Source organism: Tiliqua scincoides, chromosome 8, assembly GCF_035046505.1.
Source record: "Tiliqua scincoides isolate rTilSci1 chromosome 8, rTilSci1.hap2, whole genome shotgun sequence".
Lineage (NCBI taxonomy): Eukaryota > Metazoa > Chordata > Lepidosauria > Squamata > Scincidae > Tiliqua > Tiliqua scincoides.
In genome coordinates, this window is record NC_089828.1 from 3,020,711 (window position 1) to 3,038,904 (window position 18,194).

Consider the following 18,194-nt stretch of genomic DNA (forward strand, 5'->3'; position numbering starts at 1 on the left):
AGAGTTCCAGCCTAGTTGATCAAACACAACTGGAGTTGTGCTTGTGGGGTAGGGGAATGGGGGTCAATTTAAGCGTGTGCTTTATTTCTTGGGCTGTGTTGGTATTTGGTAAAATCCTGGGCATTTGAGCCCATTCCTTTATTCATTCATCTAAATTCCATCTCTAATGTATTTATTTAATTTTTTTTTCTGGCCCTCCACACTGTACCAGATATTTGATGCGGCCCTTCGGCCGAAAAGTTTAGAGATCCTTAAGAAAACAGGCAGACAAGAGCTTTAGACTTGCCTTCTCTCTCCTCCTTCACGTGCATGGCAAAGAAACTGGAAGCTTGTGTTGGCAGTTTGCAAAACACACCCATTTCATCCAAATATAGGAAACTGTAGCTTGTACAAACCACAGCTAGTTAACGAATCAAGATATCTTGGTTTGTGAACTACGGCTGCTGAAAACACACCTTTGTGCGTTTGGATAAAACATAGGCTGCGATTTGGTTCAAAACCAAACTGCCAACACACAAAGGCTAAGAGACTAAGCAGTGAATCAGGATTTGCCTGGTTTGAGTCTCACCTTTGCCAAGGATTCACTAAGTGATCTTAAAAAAGTCACTCGCTAGAAACCTTAGCTCCCCTGCTGAAATAATGAAACTTCCTTAAGTTATAGAGCTATGATAAAGATTACATCAAGAGAACAGATGTGAAACATTTTGTACACTCAGAAAGTGCTAGACAAATACCAAGTACGGAGTATAGTCTATATACTGCAGCCATTTTCAACCACTGTGCCGTGGCACACTGGTGTGCCGCAAATGGTCCCCAGGTGTGCCGCGGGAATTTGGGAGAGGGTCATTTATTCGTACGGCTATTGGGAGATGTAAGTCCCCCATTGACAGCACAGTGTGCCTTGTCACTTGTCAAAAAACCAATGGTGTGCCTTGACCATTTTAGTGCCTTGCCGGTGTGCCCTAAGATGAAAAAGGTTGAAAATCACTCATATACTGTATAGCAGTTGTTTCTGAAACTGTGGGTCAGGACCCACTGTGTGGGTCACAAGCCAATTTCAGGTGGGTCCCCATTCATTTCAATATGTTTTTTAAATATATTAGACTTGATGGTCTAGACACGGTATGTGATTGCATTTGGGGAAACGTTACAGATCTGAGCTTTTAACAAGCTAAAATGTATGTACATTCTTTTAACAATGATACCAAATGAGACTTATTCCTGGGTAAGTGTGGGTAGGATTGCAGACTGGGATTGTTAGAAATTTTCCTGCTTGATGATACTGCTTCCTGTCATGACATCACTTCCGGTGGGCCCTGACAGATTCTCATTCTAAGTGGGTCCTGGTGCTAAATGTGTGAGAACCACTGATCTAACTGATGCCAACACCCTTTCAGTAAAAGTGTCAAATGACAACAGTTTTAAACACACAATGACAGGCGACTTGAAACAGAACAAATCCTCCTTTTGGAGGCAGATGCATGGGATATAAAGCTGGTTGGGGATTTTCTTACTTTCCTCTGGAGTCAGTGATGATTCCAAACATGCAGAAGAAACAAGGAAGAGATGAGCGCAGACAATGTAGCATGCATTTATCTTATGAGCACTGAACACTTTCCAAGTCCAAAAGCTGCACTGGAAGCATGCCCTCCTCTTTTCAGTGAAAACTAATTTCTTTTTTATGTTTTCATTTGTTAAAAGAACACACAGGCTGCACAATCTGAGATCATCTCCACCTCTACTGATGGTCTGATAAGCCTTCAGCAACAAGAACACCATCAGAAAACAGCTGGAAGGATGGCCACTTTCCCAGCACACGTGCTTTACACCTCCTGAGAAACTCAAATTTGACATAATGATGGGTGTCACCATCCTTGGCTCATTTCTCATCGGAGGAAAATCAAGTGGGTGGCTCCATATCTTGAGTTAACAGCTCATACTTTGCTTTCAAGAGAACTTTGATTCATATTCCAGTGAACAACATTAATTAATCTACAGAATTTTTACCCCGCTTTCTCTCCCTGCTGGGCACTCAAAGCGGCTATCAATACTGATACAATTTTTCACATCCTATAGATAGAAGTGTTTGTTTCTGGTGAGTAAGATAGGTCTGCAGCCAAAGTCTTAACTGAACACAATGGGCTTCCTTCTGAGTAAAATAAATAACACTGTTTACAAACACCTCTACATAAAGAATATGATTTAACAGATAGATAGAGTTGGGTTTTTTTTTTGGCAATAATGAAATAAAAACACATAACACCACTTCCTGCACTTCTCATTTTTGTAAAAAAACAAAAAACCACCCAAAAACTACCAAAAAAATGCATTATCTACATGCATGCGGCTGCATCTGCACCTACATCTCCTACCTAGTACACTTTTAAAGCAATTATAATTTATTAAAATGCATTCTTGGAATGAACTCATAACTTTGGCAAACACCAAAATCCATGGGGAGGGAACTGTTTTCACCCACCTCTATAGATGGGTGCAATCACAAACCACCAAGGGAAGATGACTGGCCCAACCCAGAGACATCAGGATTCAAGATGTATTGGACAGCTCTGGGAAATCCTCTAAGGCTAATAGCAGCATGGGTGGGGGAAGAATATAAGAAGAGCCCTGCTGGATCAGGCCAAAGGCCCATCTAATCCAGCTTCCTGTATCTCACAGTGGCCCACCAGATTTGGAGCAGATTTGGATCACAGAGTTGGGGAAGAAGGTCTGACCATCCCAACCAAATCAAGTTGTCATCTCTCTCCTGCATGGATGTTTCTACAAGAAAAAAAAACTTTTGTTGCGAGACCCACTCATGAAGATCCAATATGAGGTGTAGTTCAGCCCTCAGATTTTCCCTGGTCTGGAGAGAAGACAGTGACCCTAACCTGATATTTTTATCTTTGATAATCCTGAAGCACAACTGTAAAGCACAAAAACAGGGCTTCCCAAAGCTCCCAGTTTAAAAAGCAAAACTGTTTCATGAATATTGCACCTTCCCACCCACTTCCTTTGAAGGAACATACAATGAAGAAATGCCTTCAAAGTGGGCATTTAGTCATCCACTGCATCCATGAGTCAGTTTGCTCTGAAGCTAGCTGCTCAGCTGATTACATCACCTTCAGGTGGTTAACTTTTAACAGGTACAGAGGTCTGAAAGTGACGGGCATCGTGATGTAATGTGTCTTAGTCAGAGGCAAGGTGAAGCATTAACATAGAGAGCAGTGCACTACTATTTCTCAAGAATGGACTCTCAATAGATTCAAAACAGGCACACTGAAAATGACTCTTAGCCTCCAATGACTCACACAAGGTAACCTCTGTGCATATGTGAAAAAGTGGGTATACACTTGCCAAAACAGCATTCCTGTTTTTAATAATTTTGGGAAGGAAACCCCCACCTGCCAGGCTTCTGCCATAATTGCAGCAAAAGAAAAAAAGTCACATCTTAATCACCAAAGTTTTAGGGAAACAGCTGACAGCCCAATCCTATGCATGTCTACTCAGAAGTAAGCCCCCTTAGGGTCAATAGGGCTTACTATCAGGAAAGTGTGGATAGGATTGGGCTGTGAGGCTCCAGTACAGTCTGCACATCCAATTAAAGGGGAACTCAGAGGACTGAGAAAGATCTGTGACTCAAGTCATGCAGACCCATGGCTAGTCAGAGGACACAATACTGGCCTTGATGAGGCAGTGATCTGATTGCATTTGGGCAATGGTCATGGCTCAGTGGTGGAGTCATATGCTTTGGATACTGAACGGTCCAGGTTTAATCCCTGTCAGGACTAGGAAAGACCAAGTCCAAAACCTTGGAGAGTCACTACCAGTCTGTACTGACAGTACTGAGCCTTACGAAGCCACATCAAGGGTCCAACTCATTTCAGAGATGTGCATAAATTCAAAGGGCGGGATATCAGTAGATGCCAATCTCTCTTCTGCCCCCTCACTGTCCCAGTATACCAGGTTTAAAAAAAAAGATCAGAGTCAGCTGCCTGAATTGAGTTTGGAAAGTAACCAAGCCAAATTCTGCCTTGTAAAGAGTTCCAAGAAATCAAATGTTTGCATGCCTTGTCCCAAGACAGCCATTTTCAACCAGTGTGCCACAGCACACTGATGTGCTGTGAAAGATTCGCAGGTGTGCTGCAGGGAGCGCAGTGATTGAAAATTACTGAAAAACTCAGTTTCTGTGTCTCTGTGGTTCTAGGGTAACTCTATAATAGTAATGAATTGTCTCTGTTCTGCTGGCAAGGGATGAGGGACAGACAATTTGTTATTACAGACACTTGCCCTAGAAACAGAACCTTAGAACAGCCATTTTCAACCACTGTGCCATGGTACGCTGGTGTGACGCAAGTGGTCCACAGGTGTGCCACAGGAATTTAGGGGAAGGTCATTTATTAATAGGGCCAATGGGAGATGTGAACCCCCCCACTGGCAGCATGGTGTGGCCTGTCAATTGTCAAAAACCTGGTGGTGTGTCTTGACCATTTTAGTGCCTTGTCACTGTGCTGTGAGATGAAAAAGATTAAAAATCACTTCAGATTTAAAAGATTAAAAATGCCATGAGAATAAAGGTTGAAAATTGCTGCCCCAGAAGACGCTAGCACACTAGAACTCATCACCTTTCTGTTGTTTTTTTTAATATCTTGAATCATAAATAATTCCTCCTACCTGTAACATTACAAGAGTGCTTCAGCTTCAGCAGTGGGGGATCTGGGGAAGGTTCAACAGGACTCCAGTTTTCACGGTTAATCTAAGAAAAAAGCAGAGAAGCAACAAATTAACATGAGAATATTTTCAAAGATAGCCTTTATACACAAGAGCTGCAATGATTTTACACCACACCATCACTACATAAGAAAGATGATAAACCAATCATGGGGGGATGGATTGTTCTCATGAATGATCCTGAATTAAACTGATCTCATGGTCTACTTTCTACCCCTATGTCACTTTAGTGCATTTCACCCTTAACACTGGAAAATCTTTCAAGATTCACATGTTACACCAGATTCAACCTTGCTGACCGAGCCATAAATCAAGCAAAATTCCACTCCAGAGAAAACAAAAAACAGGAGAAAGCACATTATTTTTAGCTTTCACTTCCTTGTAAAACTCTAGGGCCTACATTTCCTTCAACAACACTTTAATTTAGCTTCTAAGTGTACAAAGAACGCATATTTTTTTTCCCCCTTCAGCCTGCTAAAAGAAACTTCTGGTGTTCACCTTGTATCTTCCACCTGAAAGCACAGTTAGGCGTTCAAAACACTTGGAGAGAAAGAAAAAATGTCTTGACGTTGATTTGTTAAAATAAAACCTAACTTTGCTTCAGGTATTTCTGAAGATTTGTAGACGGACACAGAATGTCTAGCGAAGGGGGACAGAGATATATAAACACACACCATACAGAAATGTCATTCTATATAAAATACTAACTAAATTCCATTTCATTTTCCAACTTCTGGTTTCCAAATCCTTCTCTCTTATGTGGAAAGTTACTTTCTACCTGCTGCCCATTAAAAAGGCAGAAAAGAGACGCCTGAGGGGGGACATGATTGAGACATAAAAATTATTCAGGGGATGGACAGAGTGGATAGGGAGATGCTCTTTACACTCTCACATAACACCAGAACCAGGGGACATCCACTCAAATTGAGTGTTGGGAGAGTTAGAATAGACAAAAGAAAATATTTCTTTACTCAGCGTGTGGTTGGTCTGTGGAACTCTTTGCCACAGGATGTGGTAATGGCGACTGGCCTGGACGCCTTTAAAAGGACAAGTTTCTGGAGGAAAAATCCATTACGGGGTACAAGCCATGATGTGTATGTGCAATCTCCTGATTTTAGAAATGGGTTATGTCAGGATGCCAGATGCAAGGGAGGGCACCAGGATGAGGTCTCTTGTTATCTGGTGTGCTCCCTGGGGCATTTGGTGGGCCGCTGTGAGATACAGGAAGCTGGACTAGATGGGCCTATGGCCTGATCCAGTGGGGCTGTTCTTATGTTCTTATGGAACCTCAAGATAGAAACAGACATCAAGGAGCATTGTGGAAAGGGGGAACTAGGATAAGAGGTGTGCGATAAGAACCCTCATAGCTAGAAGGTTGTTTTAGTCACTGACTCCAACACTATCAAGAGCAACTGGACTTGAACCTGAACTTCCTGGTACAGATGCAGGTATACCTGCAATAAGGCTACAAGCAGAGAGAAAGAGAAACTGTACTATCCTCACTCATGCTTCACCCACAACTAATGGGGAAAAATATTCAGGAATGACATACAGCTTGAGCTGATGGTACCGGCTATGACTTTCTATGGATGCTGCTAAGAGTTGTAGATAAACTCTACGGTGCCCTCCCCACTTGAATTTCACTGGAAACGTGAACAAGAACAGTGTTCGGTTTAGCACCAGAAGTGCTGAGTGGGACCCGTGCTAGGACTGGGACCCTCTGACACCACTTTGGCTCCAACCCCAGGCCTCCCACTGGCTATAAATACTTCCAGATCCAGCCCAATTTTGCATGCCCCAAGGTTCACAGCCAGTCTGTAGATAAATATAATTATAGACTCTTTCTCCCTATGGTAGAATGGAAATCAGTCAAAACATGTGCTGAAAAAAAGTTCATGTACCAAATGGATCCAAGCACATTTTAATATAAAATTGAAATCACTTGAGCCAACAAGTAAAACAAACAAAAAGTGCAGATTCCTTTTAAAAAGTAATTAGCTACAAAGTCACTTGTTTTAGTGACCGTGAAATGATTTAGTCAATTTTTTTTCTTAAAAAAAAAAGTTCTTTGCAATGTGTTGCGTGTATTTGACTAGACTATATTCCCCTAGTGCAGGGCCCCCTTAGGCGTGAGGCCCAGTTAGGATCAACTGGTCCAACTGGCTTCAAGCCGGCCCTATCTGATATATCCTCGCTGTCGAGAGCTCATGGAAAGAGCTGCAATCATGACATCCCAGCCAGCCGTGCCTGTCCAAGTGGACAAAAGCAGTTACTCCATAACTCGGAAGGATTCCCATAAGCACCACACCCAGTCTTGACACGGGGAGCAAATCTGCAGGATCGGTTACTACATCAGCTCGACCTATTTTTAACGCAGACATCTCACTGGTAGCATCGCCAGGTGGGGCAGGGAAAGACCCTTGCCTGGAGAGCCACTGCGAGCCAGTGGAGACAATATTGAGCTAGGTGGACCAATAAACCCAACGTGGTAGATGAGATTTTCTATGTTCAAAGCTACTAGGTCAGAGCCAATTACCGTCATAATCATTGTGCTCAGACAAATCACATGCACAGGCACAACCTTCAGTGATACCTACTTATCCACCCTTAGAGGAAGCCATTGGTGTATTCCATCACAGCATTCCAACATTCAAGCCAGGAGCTCGTTAAACCAGTTCTCTCATCACTTGCCTCGTAAAGCAGAGCAGGGAGCCCAAGATCGTTTTATCCCCATAAGCAGGGTCAGGCCTGGTTAGTGCTTGGACGGGAGACCACCTGGGAATACCGGGTGCTGTAGGCTTATACCATGAGCTCGGAAGCTAAGCAGGCTCAGGCCTGGTTAGTACTTGGAGGGGAGACCACCTGGGAATACCGGGTGCTGTAGGCTTATACCATGAGCTCGGAAGCTAAGCAGGCTCAGGCCTGGTTAGTACTTGGATGGGAGTCCACCTGGGAATACCGGGTGCTGTAGGCTTATACCATAGTCTTTTGAGACTGAAGGTTGCCAACCAACCAAAAGCTGGCAATTTTTGTACCATCGCCATGAAAATGCAATTAGAATCATTTTGCCATGGAAATGTGTATGTGTGGGGGATTACCCTCTTGCTGAGGGGTCTGCTAAAGGGGGCATCAGAAAAAAAGCCTTCCAAAACACCAACCCCACTATACAACTTTTTGGAGACAGATGTGGAGCTGCGTGAAAAATCAAAACAGAACTGTAAGCACAGCCAAGGTGGAATGTGAAATTGGAAGAGGAGCACACAAATTCATTTTCTTTAAATTAAAATAAGATAAAAGAAGTAAATAAACTACAGGAAAGTGGCTCATGCTTTCACAATGTGAGCTTCTCCACCCACACTCCATGTCATTAGCTGCAGGGAAACTCAGAGCATGGCAATATCTCAAGGAATTGGGCACGAACTAGACACGAGTCTAGTTCTGCCCTGAGGCACATCAACACATGTTGCGGCTGGAAGCTGCATACAGGGCCAGCATTATTAAGCAATTTTCCAGGACTCTTCAAAAAGCCCACTGTGGGTCCCCACGATCTCCACTGTGCCCGTGCCTTTTATATAGTGGTGGTGGTATGACTTGAATGGGGCCCACCCATGCGGGAAGACACACATGTGGCTAAGAGCCCCCTTAAGCCTGGAACCCTGGCAGAAGATGCACAAGACTCCTGCGCAAGGGTCAAGCTTACCCCTGTGCCCTAACACTGGATGTTTCAAGCAGGGCTATCCCACGTAGAGACCATGAGGAAATAAGATACGGCGATCCACAAAGAAAAAGCAAACCAGAATAACGGTCCAGGTTATCCTGCACATGCCCGATCTCGTCTGATCTTGGAAGCTAAGCAGAGTCAGGCCTGGTTAGTACTTGGATGGGAGACCGCCTGGGAATACTGGGTGCTGTAGGCTTATACCATGATCTCAGAAACTAAGCAGGGTCAGACCTGGTTAGTACTTGGATGGGAGACCGCCTGGGAATACCGGGTGCTGTAGGCTTCTACCATAGTCTTTCGAGACTGAAGGTTGCCAACCACCACCAAGAAACCTCTGACACTGAATCTAAAAGAAAAGCGTGCAAAGAAGGGGGACAGTTTTGCTGTCCCAAACCCTGACCATTCTTCAGGAAGACAGGAAAGTAATGGGTTTCAATTGCTAGAAGGTCTTTTGAATCTGTCCCAGTTTACCAAAGCTGCTCTACCTGGCTACTTGGAAGAACCTTTCACTCAGTACAGGTGGTCCCAAAAGTTCCTGCCTGCCTGCTTGCCTAACGACCAGTAGATTCAAGAACTCCACACTGTACTTTTCTTCAATCCTGCACAATCCCACTTCTCCAACGTTCCCATTTTTTGCCTTTTCTAAAACAGCAAAAGAAGAAGTTTCCAGTTCTCATGACTGTGTCATTTCAAAGCCTACGAACACTACCTGTTTGAAACCTCCAAAGCCGGGGAGGGGGCTGGATACTCTCTGGAAGCTGGGGGCAGAATTGCACCATCTGGCATTTCTCCACGGCATGCTAGCAAACCAAGAAGTCTGTCGTGCAAGCCGTAGGACCAACACTGCACAATGAACCCACTTGCATTCTTTCTGCACATCTGCCACATTTATGCAGGTCCCTGAGCAACGCCTTTCCTTGGCAGAAGACGGATGGGCTCCGTGCAGAGTTCTTGCATTTTTAAGCGCACAAATGCCAACACTTCACAGAACCATCTGTGTTTGCCCTGTTTTCCAGAATGCCGGAGAAATTGCTCACACCTATGTGAACTTGGATTCAGCCAAAATCTCAGAAGTCCACATGCAAATGAAGTTCCAGAAGAGCTTCCCTTCTTCCCAAGTCAATACTGGATATCCAAGCCAAGCAAACGTTGCTCCAGTCATTCTGGCTGCCTTTCTCCCATCGTCCTTCCCTGCCATGAAAATAAAGCTCTTCGAGAGACAAAACATTCCCAGACTGCCACCTTACTGCTGGTGGAGCTGTTGCTAATTTTAGATTTGGGGAAGGGGAAATGCTAAGAGACATTAGCCAAGAGAGGTATTTGTAGCTCCTGCCTCCAACACCCTATTTAAAGGCAAAAAGCAAAACCCAAAAAGAAAAAAAGTGGGTGGGGGGAGATAAAAGTAAAGATACTCAACTTTAAAAAAAAAAAAAAAGCCTTTTTAGGAAGAATTCAGTATCAGGCACAAAAGAGAAGTTAAATCATGTGCATTTCTAAATCAGAATTTTCCTAGGTGAAGCAACTTAACTTTTTGAGATGGGAAATCATTTCAAAGCTGAATGGGGGGGGGGGGGAGAGTTTGAAGCACTGAAGTTTATGCATCTCGTAGAACCTGGGTGGAAGTAGATGGATCTGCAAAAGACTGAACTGAGCTGACTGCAAAAAAAGTGAAGCTTGTTAATTTCAGCTGATGGGCAAATCACATCGAGTTGGGCCAAGTCCCCATCCAATGGCTTCGGAGAAAATGGTGAAGGCCTGCAAACAGAGAAGTTTCTGTAGTTGCTACACTAAATAACTAACAAATATCCCTGAAGGAGCTCACAATCCTGCTACTCAAGTTCAAAAGAAGAGTGTTGGACTAGGATCAGGGATGCCCAGGTCCAAATTGCCCCTCAACTTGAACATGAAGCCTGGGCCAGTCACCATCTCTAGACCTGACCTACCTCACAGGGTTCCTGGGGGGATAAAAGGAAGGAAGCAAGCCATAAACACTTGGTGGAAGGGAAATGGAGGCATGGACTTGTATGGAACATCTAAGCCGGTCAAAATAACTAAGCAGTTAAGAGAACTACAGCCAGACAACTGACTTGCTAAAAGAAGAGGAGAAAACAGCAAGAGAGAGGAAGCTGTCCTAAACGAAGTGGATGCCTTGTCACCTGTTGACAAGATAAATGTGCTAAGAATGGGGCATTTATCCAGTACTAGATCAGAGTTTTTCTTTTCATTTTATTTTCACCGCTGTGAAGACTGCTTTGCTGGATTTATTAATCTGCCCTGGACTACCTGTTTATACAAGGACTTATTCAATGAACAGGAAAGAAAGCCCATTTATAAAGCATGCTACAGTCCTCCTTGTGAATCAGTGAGGCTTACTTTCAAGTAAACACACACAGGACCACATAGCACAAGCTTTTTGCTGTTTTAAATCATGCACTCAGAAACGAACAGGCTCACACCCTACACCGGTCCCGTCGCACGAAATGAAAGCAGCATCAATCCGCACTTACTCGTGCAATGAGGGAAGACAGCAAACACAAGTAATGCCATACCTTTAGTAACACAACATCTACAGCCCTGTCCACCTTGGAAATGTCACACAGGCTGTACCGTCTCTTGTGCCGCTCGTACATTTTGCCAAAGAAGCGGAGAAACGATGAACAGCCTCAACCATTAATTCCCGGGTAAGATTCAGCGAGCAAGCCAGCTCATCAAAATCCTTGTGCAGATGTGTTCAGTAAGGGTCCCCGAGTCTCGGCAACAAAAATCTCTCCTCTCTGAATCACATTCAGTCTGGCCAGCTCTCCCAACAGGAAGTAGAAAAAAAATATATCACCACTGTGACTGGTTGATAAAAAAACACTCTTCTTGGAACACAGAGTTACTTGTACGAAAGACTCACGACACACAGAACGGATATGCAGAAGGAGATGGTTGGCTGTGGAAAATGATATTTTTTAAATCTGGGAGGGGGGAGTCAATACTAAGCCTTCCTTGAAACTTGTTGCCACTGAAGATTTTCTAGTCCATTTTTTTTAATGGCATGAAAGCCAACAAAAGCCAGATGTTTCGAACAGGAACTTTTATAACAGACCAAAATGAGCAACAGGGGAAAAAGTATATATATCCAGGCTAGACTAAACCTCAACCTGCCTAATCAAAAGGAGAGGGGCAATGAAGTCCAAAGAAAATATCGCTGTGGACTGAAGGCAGAGATGGGGGAAACTTAAAAAAAAGTATGCGTTATAAAAAGAAGCTCACAATTTGCTTCCTAGCCTTCTAATGTAGAGCAGGTCTACTTTCCGCCAAGCACCAAAGGTCAGTCCTGAATAAGTCAAAAAATCAAAGGACAGCAGAGGGCAAAAGGCAGGAGGAGAGAGTCACAAAAGAGTAAAGCCGCTCTCTCGAGGTCCAGAGCTGGGACGTCACTGTTTGCTCACTGCCCCGGTGTTCTGTGACAGCCGAAAACTTAATTGCCTGGTGGGAAAGTGATTCATCTCTTTGGAGAGTTGCAGAGGGTTGCAGAGGGAGGGAGGGAGGGAGGGCAGTGCTTTCCTCCTCTGGTCTGTTTCCATCCACCTCAAGATGCAGGCGCTGCCTTCAATTTAGAGAGGAAGAGAGAGGTGGAAGTTCAGCTGGGGATTTAGAATAGCTCAGAATAAGGATCCTAAACAGTCTGCAGCACCCAGCTTAAACAAAAAAAAAGGAGGAAAAAGACAAGAGACTTTCAGTTTCTGAAAACTGAATTCAGTTTCTCAAAACTGACTGTACGGAGAGCTGTTTTAAGGCAGGGATGTCAAACTTGCCTAATACAGAGGCCTGAAGTTAGATTCACGGTGCCTGCAGAAGTGACATCATTCAGCAGATGAAGGCCGGAAATAAGCCATCACATAGAAACTCATTAGCTGCAAATAGCAGAAGAGAAAATCTGCAAATCTTGTTCATATTTTCACTATATGAGAGAGCCCAAGTATCCTGCTGGGACAGCACAATTATAACAGGTAGGAGGGATGGATAAACAGCTTGCTGGGGTCGCAATGGGCCTGCAGGGGTTGGACACCCCTTTTTTAAGGTATAACGGGAAAACATGGCCATATTTAAAAATAAAAAACCAAAAGCCTCCTCACTTGGTTCTGGAGCACAGAGGGCAATTTTTTGTTGCGTAAGGTCCATCAACCAGTTAAAGCAACTGGGCTTCTTCCTTGCATTTAGTTTGAACCCCAAGTGCAGGGCTTGAAAAAGATCACTGTCATCCCCCTTCCCTCTCTACGGCCACTCCCAGCTTAGCTCTCTCTCACCTGCATATACAAGCAGTGCCTCATTGCTCCTCAATAGCTCATTCACATCGTCCAAGCCCAGAATACACGCTGCCGCACAGCTTCCTGTTTTCAAAACTGAGCAAGCCCCTTGCAACTCCCACCTTGCCCCCTGGCCTCTCAGGGCACAAAATCTTTCTGTAGTCTATCCTTGCTTGACTGGTGCTCTCAGTTATGGACTAGGAGAGAAAATGTGCAGAAAAAGCCATGGAAACTGATAAGTAAGCGGAGAGTAACTAGATTACTTCGTCACTCTTAGAGCTGCTGCTCCTGCAAAAAGATTACTCAAGGGCAGCAGATGAAGACGGAGAGATTCAGCAGTAAGATCCGCGTGTCATCTTATTTGTGAAGGCAAACAACTTTGGCTCTGTAAGTTGTGTTAGATATTCTGGCAAATCAAACACTGAAACAGCTATTAGCCTCACCTTGCCCCTTCCCTCATGCTTTGATTGGTCCACTGGCCTTTAATTTTTTATTTTTTATTTTTAAGTTAAGCAACATACACAATCTTCTACTTGGAGGAGAACCGCCATGATAATGAGAAAGTGACATGGTGGTGATGTCTCAAGCGCTAGCCAGTAGGTATCCTCCACAGCCAGGCTTCTCCCTGGTTAAAAGTAAGCAGGTGCAGAACTGCCCTACTCTCACTGCAGCACCATACATGTGCCCTTTGACCCAGAGTTCTTGTGCAAAGAACATGAAGAAGCCCAGGCATGGTTAAAGAGTCATTTTTCCTTTGCCTCTTTCTTGTTTTCCTTCGTCTTCTTCGAGCCATGCTCCCTGACCGCTCCAGTCAGGGTTAAAGCTACCCAAGGCAAACATGGTTGTTAGGAAGCTGTTCTTCATGCTGAGTGAACCTCAGTAAGCAGATATACCCAAATGGGAAGTGGAATCAGGAAGGCAACCTCTTCTGGTCCTGATCCTTCGTGGGACAGAACTATGCATTTTTGTTTGGGTTAGGCAGCCCTGCCAGATCATAACAGCTGGAATCATCTGACATGCTATTTGATGACAGAATGGGAGGCCACCACAGCTGCACGGGGTCTAGAACAGACACAGAGCACCAATTGCAAGGAGCAGGCTTTTGCCACCACAGCCTCGGCACACAGACTCAGCCTGATGTAAATGAAGGTTTCTATGGCTCTTATCAAAGCCACTGAAGGAGACTTGATCTACAGCTGCTGAACTAATGGATGCTTTTTGTTTTCCACAGGGAAGGCTGACATTTGGGAGGGGTGACTCAGCTCCCTCTTCTCCAGAAATGCATCAAATGACTTTCCAGGAGCCTTGATGCAAGCAGACCTTCTAGTTAGAAACCTGGGCACCAGAGGTCTTGGTGAGTCCTGATTTAGCCAGTGAACTAACCATCAGTCCTATTTGCAAGACTAGACAATTCCCATGCCCCATATACGCAGTGTGTTTGGAGGGCCTTAGGAAAGGCGCCCTCAATGGCAGCGCTGGTGCTCAGGTTCCTAGCAGTCCCAAGGTAAGGCCTTGTAATACATCACCCAAAAGATCAGCACTGCCCCTATTCCAGCATTGAACAAAACTCTCTACTCCTTCCCTATTATGCACCTTGTCTGCTAATGTCAAATTCTTAGTTTCTTATGAAGTCGGTTCCAAACAACACAGTCCTGGAATGTGCTGGAATCCCTAGCATGTATGCACTGCTGAAACAGAGACGCCTGCGTTGGCTCGGTCATGTCATGAGAATGGATGATGGGCGGATCCCAAAGGATCTCCTCTATGGAGAACTCGTGCAGGGAAAGCGCCCTACAGGTAGACCACAGCTACGATACAAGGACATCTGCAAGAGGGATCTGAAGGCCTTAGGAGTGGACCTCAACAGGTGGGAAACCCTGGCCTCTGAGCGGCCCGCTTGGAGGCAGGCTGTGCAGCATGGCCTTTCCCAGTTTGAAGAGACACTTGGCCAACAGACTGAGGCAAAGAGGCAAAGAAGGAAGGCCCATAGCCAGGGAGACAGACCAGGGACACACTACACTTGCTCCCAGTGTGGAAGGGATTGTCACTCCCAAATCAGCCTTTTCAGCCACACTAGACGCTGTGCCAGAACCACCTTTCAGAGCGCGATACCATAGTCTTCCGAGACTGAAGGTTGCCAACAACAAATGAAGTCGGTTCCATCCAGAACACAAAGCCTCTCCCTTCTGCTGAACTGCTATCAAACCAATACACATTGAAAGAGAGGGGTAGGGACCCACAAACCGTCCTACCTAGACCTCACATTTGTCTATCCTGAAGCAAGATTATTAATCAAGCTTTGTGGTTTTGCCTGAGGTCACAATGTTGCTCACGAATGACTATTAAAAATCTGCTACTTTTGGAAGGGCTGCTCTCATCTCAGCTTCCTCCTTTTTTTAGTACCCCCAGGCAGTTCCCACCCAGGCCTCCAGCATTGCTCAACCTCCTAGAGCCAGAAGGCCAACCTAAAAACAGCCAACCAGGGTTCACAAAGATGTGCTTCTGCTTTCAAGATGACGTTGTGTGCTGCAAATCTCAAAACTGGGAAGGGGGGGCATTTTCTATAACTGCTGCTTGTCAGAGTATGCCCCCCTCATGCATCTCATGACTGCCCTTTCCATTACTCATGCTCCAGGGTAGAAGGTGGAGGGGAACCCAGAAGTCTACGGATGCTTCCGGTTTTTCAAAGGAAGTCCCTCGTCATTTGCCACGGAAAAGTATCATGATGATGAATGACAAAGAAGCAAAATGCAACACACAACAGGTAACACAACTCGCTAAGACCTCCTGTAGGGTTGTCAATGCAAAACTGTGTGCATTTTAACCAGTGCCTCCTTTCCAGTGGTGTGTTTCTCCCCCCCCCCCCAACAGTTCTAATGTGCATTTTACCCACCAGTGCTGCATCTAATGCTTGGGGAGGGACTATCGGTCAGTGAGCTTTGCATGCAGAAGGTCCCAGGTTTGTTTAAAAGGTTTATACTCTGCCACAGTATATGCCCAAGGCAGCCTGGGGTAGTTCTCAGTTCCCCCGGCAGGGAAGTCCATGGTTGTGGCACCACTACAGAGAAGGTTCACCCCTTGCCACCATTCCTTTAACCTGGGGTAATGGCAGCACCTGAAGGACAGCCCCCTCAAATGACCTAAGAGAGCAGGTTGATTTTGTTCTATGCTGGTCTGTGACCATAATAAAGATTTGATTGATTGACTGATTGGAGAGCAGACCGGAATGTATGGGAGAAGGCAAACCTTCAGTTAACCTGGACCCAAACCATGAAGAGCTTTAAAGGTCAATACCGGCACCCTGCATTGGGCCCAGAAATGAACAGGCAACCAGTGGTCCAACTCCAGTAACCACCTGGGCCACCACATTCTGCACTAATTACAGCTTCTGAACCATCTTCAAGGACAGCCCCGCATAGAGTGCGTTACAGTAAGCCAGTCTAAGTAATTAAAGCATGAACCACTGTGGTCAGGTCTGATCAACTTAAATACGGCCACCAGTTGAAGCTGGGCAAACTCACTCCTGGCCACAGCCAGCACCTGCTTCTCCAGGGAGATCTGCAAGTCCAGGAACACTCCCAAACTGTGCACCCAATCCTGCAAGGGGAGTGTGACCCCATTCAGAGTGGGCAAACCTTTCCTCCCCATTCTAGGGGTTTGGACACTGCCAAACTTTATGCTGTACACAGCTTTGGTGAACAGCAGCCACATTACTTGAGCTCACGATTAGGAGAGCATTGTGCTCTTCTTGTATCTGGATGCAATTCTCTCCTCAAATTGCCCACAGATTGCAGTGCTGAAGCTTCAGGAATAATTCAGCCTGAATTATTAAATAATTGTTAATTATTAAACTCTTTGCAATCTGCCACACAACAAAACAAATGCAGCAAACGTTGTGTGTATTCAGAAGCTACGGCTTTGGCCATTGCATTGTGTGTGTAAGTACTCATACTACCACACAGAGAAACAAAGGGGGGGGAGAGACGATTGTGGCCCTAGCCATCTCCTAAGGGCTCCTGAGGTTGAGAAAAACAAAAACTTTAACGGGACAAAGAAAAGCTTTCACACCTCCAACGGTCCTCACCAACTCCATTACTAAGCCTAGGGGGTATGCTCAGGAACAGACAGACCTCCAAACTAACTGTGCAACTTCCACCATGTGGGAAAGCAAAGGGAGAACTCAGTAGGGTTCCTCAATTAACCACATGACGGCTCACCTAAAGAAGGCCATCTTAACCAATTGATAGAATGCCAAGAGTGCAAGAGGGAGGGCGCTCCAAAGTCTCGGTGCCATACTCAACAAACCCCCATCAGGCATCCCCACCAATTGCACTGCCAGGTGGAGGGGGGATGAGGAATAGGCCCTTGCCAGCTGATCTCAAGCAGGTTCCGAGGGTGTAAGCAATCTTCCCAAATGCTCTAGGAACTGAGCCTTTGATGGCAATAGGCTGCACTTTGAACTGGACTCAGAAACCAATCAGGAGCCAGAACAGATCTAACAGCAGAACACAGAACCACATGCTCCGAAGAATGGGAACTCCAGCCCATCAGAAACAGTGTGTCAGTTGCCTTTTCTGAACAAAATTTCTTTTAGGTAAGAGAAAAGGCACTAACAAAATTTTGAAAAGCTTCCATTGTGAAGAAAGCCGAACGCTCAAAATGGAGAAGGAGGTGGGGGAGAAGAGCACATCGGTAACTTTGTCCTTTGGCTGCTGATGTGACAGTTCCAAGCAGTATTATTAAAAACATCTGGAAGTGCTGCAGAGCCTGGTGCTTTTCACATTTTTTTTTTTTTAAAGCTCAACAGCCATTTCTTTCCAAACCAAAGTTTAGGACTGCAGTTTACAAAAGAGACCTTTTTCCCCCCCCTTGCAACTGAATTGTGTGGCAGCTTATCGCACTAATCCTCCCTTCCCTATCATCCTCTTCCACTCGCTGACCTTTTAATGACAAGGAAGTCGTGGTGGCACCAAGAAACAGAGGACCCCTTTGAGATCTGTTTCATATTATGCTGGCCGCCTTGTTATGAAAGGCTGAAAATGATGCAATCTGCAGAAATACAGCCGCGCATTAGCGTCCAGGACTGCGCAGTGCCCGACAATGAACTAATACATTAAAAGCAGCAAGAGGCGGGGTGGCGACACTGGAGTTCCTGGGCTTTTTGACTAGAAAGAGATTGAGAATCCTAAATGCAAGCATAATCCTAATCCACACACTGGACATTCCCAGCATGGAAAGGTTTTGTATACAGCAAATGTTATCACAAGATCACGGTTTTGGTCTCTCCTTGGAAGACCTGAATTAGAGTCACCCCTGATGAAGTGTTGAGGTCTCCTCCCCTCTTGTTTTGTATTTAGGGCCTCCCCATTTTCCCTCTTCCGTTTAGTACCTAGCCATTGTTTGTGAATGCTTCTCTGACTATCAACCCTTGCTTCCTCCTGAGTTCTCCA

General features: G+C 45.1%; 1 protein-coding gene across 5 annotated transcripts in view; it reads right to left on the reverse strand.

Annotated features, from left to right (window-relative positions):
- The window catches only part of AKAP13 (A-kinase anchoring protein 13), a 219,914-nt gene that overhangs the window by 68,583 nt on the left and 133,137 nt on the right, over positions 1-18,194 (reverse strand). For 4 of the 5 annotated variants that reach the window (XM_066636597.1, XM_066636598.1, XM_066636595.1 and 1 more), the window contains exon 10: positions 4,672-4,753. In XM_066636597.1, the coding sequence (XP_066492694.1) occupies positions 4,672-4,753 (82 nt within the window). Of the gene's footprint in view, positions 1-4,671; positions 4,754-10,998; positions 11,080-18,194 lie in introns of those variants that run through there. The other variant, XM_066636599.1, reaches the window with a different exon arrangement.